At 38.9% G+C, this 8,427-nt stretch overlaps 1 protein-coding gene across 1 annotated transcript; it reads left to right on the forward strand.

Annotated features, from left to right (window-relative positions):
• The first annotated feature begins 3,441 nt into the window (after positions 1-3,441).
• On the forward strand, positions 3,442-8,160 carry LOC101487426 (arf-GAP with dual PH domain-containing protein 2). Its single transcript, XM_014411703.3, has 11 exons — positions 3,442-3,933; positions 4,500-4,630; positions 4,908-4,999; positions 5,194-5,282; positions 5,426-5,538; positions 5,656-5,802; positions 5,922-6,005; positions 6,918-6,980; positions 7,083-7,160; positions 7,368-7,596; positions 7,691-8,160. The coding sequence occupies exons 1-11, from the start codon at positions 3,846-3,848 to the stop codon at positions 7,717-7,719; spliced, it is 1,143 nt and encodes a 380-aa protein (XP_014267189.3). The 5' UTR covers positions 3,442-3,845; the 3' UTR covers positions 7,720-8,160.
• Positions 8,161-8,427: the final 267 nt, after the last annotated feature.

The following is an 8,427-nucleotide window of genomic DNA, read 5'->3' on the forward strand; positions in this document are numbered from 1 at the left end:
CACCCAACCCTCATTACATCCATTGCAGTTTGGCTTTCGGGCACATCACTCCACAGATACTGCCCTGTGTATGTTAGTGGAGAACTTGAAGAGCTTGCTGGACAAGAGTCCCTGTGTTGGAGCTGTATTTTTAGATCTGAGGAAGGCTTTCGACTCTGTAAACCATCAGATATTGTTATCCAGATTGACTCGGTTTAATATCTCCAGTCAGGCTCTTCAGTGGTTTGCTTCATATCTCTCACACAGGAAACAGTGTGTGGTGTTGGATGGGGTTAAATCTCCATATTTAGACTGTGATACAGGGGTTCCTCAAGGATCTGTTCTTGGGCCCTTATTGTTCTCTCTTTTTATCAATAACTTACCTGAAGTCTGTCCAAATATATTTACTCAAATGTATGCAGATGATGCAGTTATATATACGCAAGCAAATAGTGTCCAGCAGGTGGCAAAAGATCTTACAGCTGCTTTAGCATTAATGCATAGCTGGCTGGAGGACTCATGCCTAATGTTGAACACCTCAAAAACTGTCGGTATGTATTTTTCAAAACGCCCCTTAAACTTGAAGCAGTCAAACATATTCCTGGATGGAGTAGAGCTTGAATTGGCTCCAGAATTTAAATATCTTGGGGTCATTCTAGACCCAACATTGTCCTTCAAGAGTCACATAAATAAAGTGTCCCAGGTACTTACATTTAATAATCGAAATTTTAATCATATACGTAATAATTTAAATATGAATGTTGCAAAAACTTATTTTTACTCAATGATCATCTCTCATATGGACTATTGTTTGACGTCCTGGTCACTTGCTTGTCCAACAACACTTAAAATTATTGAAAACATTTATAAAAGAAGTTTAAAACTACTTGACAAAAAACCGACTTCCCACCACCACTGTCATGTGTTAAAAAAACATAAATTACTGAATATCAATAACTTAGTGAAACTTAAAAGAGTGAGTTTAATATATAAAGTCTTACACTCCCTTGCTCCACCACCACTAAAGCAGTTCATTAGGCATAAAGAAAGCTCAGACAGGACCACTCGAGCTACAATCCGAGGAGACTTGTTTATACCCCACAGACGGACAGCATTTGGGCAGAACGTCCTTTCTGTCCAGGGTGGCCATCTGTGGAACAGTCTTCCTCAAACCATTAGAGAATGCTCGACATTCAATTTGTTTAAGGCAAAGGTTAAAAACTGGTTATGGACAATTCAAGTGTGTGATCATGTATGAGTTATATAGTTTTAATGTTTTATTTGGGAACAGAATGGTGTGTATGTGTAAGTTTGGTGATGGAGTTTTTATTATGAATGAATGATGATTTTTTTATGAATTATTATGTCTATTTTTATGCTTAAGGACAACAGATGGAAATTAGCCCTTGGCTATAATCTGGTATGTTTACATTCATGTAAAAAAATTTTTTTACATTTATGTTCATTAACATGCACTGTCCTAAATAAATAAATAAGTATGTATTCTGTATTGCTGCTACTGATTTTCATTCCTCTTCTCTCCTGTGCATACTTCCACCTCTCCAGGCTCCCTTCCACCTGCTTCTTGCTCTCACTACAGATCACAATATTGTCTCCAAACATCGTAGTGCACAGAGACTCCCGCCTCACCTCATCTGCCAACCTGTCCATCATCAATGCAAACAAGAAGGGACTCAGAGCTGATCCCTGATGTAATCCCACCCCCATCTTTTACCCATCTGTCACTCCTGGTGAAACACCTCACCACTGCGTCACTGTTCTCATAGGTCCTGCACCCCCCTCAAATACTCCCTCATACTCTGCCTCTTGTGACTTCCTCATCCAGTACCACAGTTTCTCCCTTGGCACCCTATCATATGCTTTCTCTAAATCCACAAAGACACAGTGCAACTCCTTGTGACCTCTATACTTCTCCGTCATCACTCTCAAGCAAACTTTCTCAGCATAAAGCCATACTGCTGCGCTCTGATCAGCACCTCTCTCAATAACCTAGCTTCAACAACTCTTTCCACAATCCCAAATTCATCTACAAATCTGAAGGTTGGTGGTTTGATCCCTGCCTACTCCAATCTGAATGCCCTATATCCTTGGGCAAGACACTAACGCCAAGCTGCTCTCCGATGCATCCATCAAAGTGTGAATTTGTGTGAATATTAGAAAGCACTTCAGCATAGAAAAAGGTGCTTGTATGAATGGGTTGATGAGGCTTGTTGTATAAAGAGTAGAGTAGAAATGTGCTCTATAATAACCAGTCCATTTACCATTTTCCATTACTGCTGTATTTTCCCAGTCATCTGCTAACTCTTCCTTACCACCCAGAGCCCATCTCAACTCTTCCCTGAAATCTGTGCAACATTTTTCCTTCTTTGGTTTCCACCATTTAATCCATTTCTCTGCATATAAACAGTATAGAAAGTAGACGTTCGCTTCTAAATCTGGATGGACACAAAAATCGTCAGACAGTCACTAAGTAAGAATGTCCATCTGTTCTGCATCTATGTGAACAGTTTTTTTTTTGTTCCGGTTAGCTTAAAATAAACTCTATTCAGTGTTACTACTTTCCTCTAGTTTAATTTAACTGGTTTAAGCAGAACTATGCAGGAGCTATAGAGTTATAAACCAAACAAACACATTTTTCCCAAGTGTGTTTAATAAAGCTTTCTTTGTTTATATTTAAGTTTTCCAGCCAACTTCTGTGGAGGAAACAATGAAAGGAAATAGTTCTTTTTAAGGTCCCAACAGGGAAGTCTTGGACCACATATCTTGGACTGAATTTTCCTAAGAGAGACACCGTTCTTCTAACTTTCATGTTCATAGTGGGTTCAGGCAGCTGTTGTTGTTTGAGCAGTTGTTACCTTATGCATTTGTCCCTACGTGCATTTGTCAGCTTGTCAACACGCAGTGCTGAAGATACGTACTGCAGCGGAAACTGCAACAAAAAGCATTTGTCACCTCAACAATTCAAAATATAGTCACAAAATTTTACAGTTGTGCAGCTGGGGCCAAGATGAAGGTCGAGTTTGAAGAATAGTGAGTCAAGGTCATAAAATGTAAGCAGGCTAGTTGACACACAGACTTTTCCCACTTCATTCCTCTGTTTCACTCTGGGTTTTGTAATTTTTAAATTAATAGTGCAATTTGCATCTCCCCCTTTTCTTTATCTGCTGTATGAACGCAGTTGACGATTTATTTTGGCACACCAGATACATCTTATAGACATTTTATTAATATAGTGGCAACTCCCCACAGGAGGTATTTTTATCCGATGTGTAAAAGTACATTTTTAAAGGTGGGTTTTGTCTGTCTCACTGACATCTGCCTATCCAGTCTTAATTCTAGCCCAGGACTTAAAGCAAATGAATGCCACTCGTGACAACAGCAGCAGTTAAATTTAGATGCAGGACAAAAGTCTGGCTATAAGTTTGCAACAGTTTGTAAAACTGGCACATAAGCTTGGAGCTATTCTGGAAAGTTCCCTCCTTTTTCTTGCTACTGCTGCTGACCTTAACTTTAAAAACAAAACTGCTGCTCTCACAGCTTTCGAACAGCGACAAGCCTAGCAGCCTAATACTGTAAGTCAATCACCCAGTAACTGAGTGACGTATGTTTCACTTCCTTTCTCTGTTATTTCTGGATATATGTGTTTGTGTGCAGAACAATAAACTTCATGATGCGGCATTGTTAAGAGGAAATACTGGCCCACTGGCCACGGAGATGTTTGTACCTGCTACAGGGCAGAATAGCTCTGTACTGTGAAGTGTGTAGAGTCAATATGGAGTTACTACCTAGTAGATGTTTTGTTGGGATTTGACTGTCAGCCCAAGAGAAGCAGACGCCCTTCATCAATGGCCACTTCTGAAAGAAATAACAAAATTCTCCTTGATTTGGTGCAACAGCCGGGTAACAACTTGTGTGCTGACTGTGGAGCTCCTGGTGAGTACACTTCAACAGACTCAGGTTTAATTTATAGATTAGCACTGATAGATTTTTATTTATTTATACTTTTTTTTAACTTTCTCTCCAGAGAACATTTTATTTACCTTATTTCACTACGTCACAAGTGGTAATAGACGGCCCATCTGACTGAGTCATGTGCTTTATTTAGTTAACAATATTGTGTCCAAAATATTATTTTATAACCAAGTAAAACTGTAATAAGCTCTCAGAAGGGGAAGAGAAAACTGCTGTATAGGGTGGTATGACCTTATTGTTCCTCCTTTTTTCCACCACTTTTCACCTTCACTGTATGAGGACAGTTAATACAGTGTGTACCTATGTGAAATGAAGACAGAGGTAGTGCAAACAGTGCTTTATACGCTTACTCTTTCGCCTGTTTATCGACTTTATAATTGTGCAGAAAAGAAACACTGATTTTTGCTTTATAATCTTTGTACATTATGGTCATTAGGCAGTTCATAGGACTACTTTTATTTATTTTTTTTGCACTGTACTTAGTTCCTTCTTATAAAATAAACACTGTGATCACTTTTTGCTCGCAGACCCTGACTGGGCTTCTTACACTCTCGGCGTCTTTGTGTGCCTGAACTGCTCGGGGATGCATCGTAATCTGCCTGCAGTCAGCAAAGTGAAATCCATACGGCTGGATCATTGGGAAGATTCACTTGTAGAGGTATTAATTATTAGCATGAATTCAGATGATTAATTATTTATTCATGTTCTCTTAAATTTAGACATTTTCCTTTTATTATAAAGAGGGTGTTGGATACCTTTAGATTTCTTTGATTTTTCACTCCCCCCAGTTCCCTCTGTTATTACTCCGTTACCTCCAGATTTTCATTTCGTGCTTCATTTTAAAATAAATCCTTCTAATTTGAGTCTGTTCATCATGTAAACAATATTATCTTGTTCTAACCTTTATTTTTAACTCTCACATTATGCGGTTTTAGTTCATGCAAGAGAAGGGAAATTCTGCTGCCAAAGCTATTTTTGAGAAGTGTGTCCCGGTCTTTTTCTACCAACCACAGCAGAAAGATTGCGTGTAAGTGACTTTCACTGCATTTGGCACCCATTCATTTCATTAACTCAACGGAAGTGGGAAGCAAAGACAACAAACGGTTTGTTTAGTGAATGGGAGTGGAGTAGTCACGTTTCTCAGGTAGAAAGAGGAACAGCAGAGAAGTGTAAAGGCTCAGTGACAGGTCTACACATTTTCACGGACTTGTTTGTTTTCAGCGTTCTTAAGGATCAGTGGATCCGTGCCAAGTACGAAAGACGGGAATTCACAGGAGAAAACATCTACTTTCAAAAAGTGTACAGTGCAGGTAATTATCCTCGCAATATTTTTAATTAAAAAAAAGAAACCTTCCCCCGTCAACAAAACATTGACAACCCAGCATTTGTTTTCCCATCAAAGTCTAACCTGCAGTTTATTTGCTTCACCTCTTTGAACTGTTTGATACTCCAGAACTGTTTGAGGCAACACTATGGAAGAAAGGCAAAGACAGTAAGCAGTTCTTTAAAAGCACCTTCCTGCTCTCACAGAAAGACTTCACCCTCAGATACTTCATCAAAGAGGATGTGAGCAGTTCTTCAGTCATAAGACCGTTTAGTTTACAGCTGTATAAGCATTCTTCAGTTGACTCTGGCCAAATACCTCTTTTTCTAATCTTCCTCAATCATCTCATTAAAACCAAGTCCAAGGTTCCCAAAGCTGTCATCAACATGAAGGATCTGAATGCAGTCTTCCAACCAGAGAAGATCGGTCATGCTACCGGTTTGCAGATCTCCTATGTGGATGATGAACGCTCAAAGAACCTTTTTGTGTACCACGAGGACGGGCAGGTGAGGGCATCTTCCCAGATGTATGCTGCATGCTCTTTTCCATCCCACATTCATAGAGTTATACCTTATTTGAGACAATTACTCTTCCTGGCAAAACCTATGTCTATGATCTCTTATAGGTGATTGTGTCTTTTTTCAATGCTATTCGGGCAACACGTTTGGCATACCTCCTGAAGAAAAACCCCACTCTTCAAGAAAAAGACGTGAGACAAACTTTCATTAGGTCATCAGCTATGTAAACCCCTCTTACTTCAGGCTAGTGATGTCTATCCTCAAAAAGCCGCTAAGTAAAATTATACAACCTCAAAGTCATACCTCATACATCAAACGTTTTCTGTAATTAACTACATAGAACTTTCCAATTTAATGGCTTTCTGTTCAAGAAAGTGTGCAGAGGTTTCAAGGCCTCGACCGAAGCCTTGTTTAATGTTCTTTTTAAAGTTTCCGCTCATATCTGCAAGTCTTTGTTACTAATGCCGCAGCTTTTGCTCAGTGATTGTTTTAAAATGACCTTTCACACCCAAGAAAGTTGTTGCTGAACCACAAGTCTTCTGTTTTTAGTACCACGTGTTTATATAATTTTTTTTTGTCTTAGCATTTGAGAAAGCTCCTTTGTCTTTATTGTACTTAATATACACTTTAAAACTAGCACAGGCAGGATTTATACACTTAGGTCCATAAATATTTGGACAATGAATTTGTTTTTGCCTCTGTACACCACAACCATGGATTTTCAACCAAACAGTCAGGATATGATAGAAGTGCAGACCCCTAGCTTTATTTTAATTGGTGTAACAAAAAAATTAGTATGAACTGTTTAGGAATCACAGCCATTTTTATACACAGTCTTTTCAAATGCTCTAAAGTAATTGGGCAATTGACTGAAGTGCAGTTACATGGCTAGGCGAGGCCTTGTTATTCCATGAACAAATATATCAGATGAAACATGATGCTACTCGCGGCAGTTAAATTCAATAATAATTTCGGTTTGTTCTCTCCCCATTTAAACACATTTAATGTGCAAACCCGCACAACGTCAGCACGGTTGAATCATTCTGGTTGTGAGCTGCTGCTGTTGTTCAGCTCACAGTATTTGTTGGTGTTTCTTTGCACAGTTAAAACATCAGCTAACAGCACATTGCCTGAAGGAGGGATACATGGAGAAAACTGGTCCGACGGTCTGTGAACTATCCAAAATTTTTAACTGGATTTACTGGGTCTACTTATTTTTAGTTTAACTGCCTGGCTAATTGGATTGGTGTGTTTATATGTGTTTTCAGCAACGGGAGCCATTCAAGAAGCGCTGGTTCACGCTGTGCTCAATGAACAGAAAGCTTCTATACTTTAAATCTCCACTGGTAATGAACAGAGATGAAGAACAGAGATCTTTGTGTTGCTCATATCTTTGTGAAAATGAAACACCTACATAAATAAATGAAACATAAAAATTTGTCATTTTTTTTCTTTTAATTGGAGATATTAAGAAGTTATTCTAATGCTCATAAAATACAATGAATAATCATAATGATCCTATTTAGTTGTACCTTGTTTATTTATACTGTTAGGATGCTACAGAGCTGGGTGCTGTCTTCATCGGCACAGAGAGCCACGGCTACTCTGTTTCAGAAACCAGCAGCCGCAACGCGAGGGGAAGCCGGTGGTGCTGCGGGATCTCACTGGAGACTCCGGAGAGGCAGTTTGTTTTTATGTGTGAGCAGGAGCAGGAGCAGAGCGAGTGGATAATGGCTTTCAGAAAGGTCATCTCTCAACCCATGACACCAGAAGACTACTCTAGTAGGAATTTGTTGTCCCGTGTGTTGTTAAAATGCATCAACTTTGCTCCTTTGGTTGTCAAGCATTCCTAATTCTTTCTCTTTGCGATATTCAGATGAGGCCAACCTGAGGAGAGGAAAATGAATCATTTCCTTTTTTGCAAGGAAATTAAAATACCGTTTGGGGACAGAACAGACCTGAAGCTTTTCTCACAAAGACGCGCCCGAACCTGTCAGTGTGGCTAGAAACATAATTAGAGACAGGACCATAGACCGACTAAGGCGCTTACTGTCTGCAATGTGGAGAAGCTACTGTCACCGTAGAGACTTTGTTTCTCTGTAAGATCCACGCACATTAAAAGCAATGTCTCCTGATTTTGATGCACTTTTGTTGAAATTAATGTCAGCGTTCTTTTGTAATACATTATAAAGTCACTGAAAACAGACATTGTATTTATTAAAATAAAGACTGAAATGGCTATTTTGTAAATATTTTTGTTAACTTTGATGTACTTAGATACTTTTTTGTGTTTGTAGCTGTCTGTGAATTTCTCAAACTCATAATTTAAATACACTTGATAAATAACTGCTTTCTTTCTTTTTTTGTTAACCAGTTGTTGGGGAACATGCTGGCTTTCTTCCTCATCAGTAACATATGTGCAGCTGGGCATTTTATGAGGCATATGTGCCTCTGTTGAGATGTTTTGATTTTAAGTAGCGGGTTCCATCAGGGCTGATGGGAATACCACAACAACCACCAGGACCACATATCACTGTTTATCAATTAGTTTACAGTAATTTAGCTGCTAGCCTTAAAGAAACACTTACTTTATGCTCCATCTCTTATTAAAAG

Source organism: Maylandia zebra, linkage group LG6 (assembly GCF_041146795.1).
Source record: "Maylandia zebra isolate NMK-2024a linkage group LG6, Mzebra_GT3a, whole genome shotgun sequence".
NCBI lineage: Eukaryota > Metazoa > Chordata > Actinopteri > Cichliformes > Cichlidae > Maylandia > Maylandia zebra.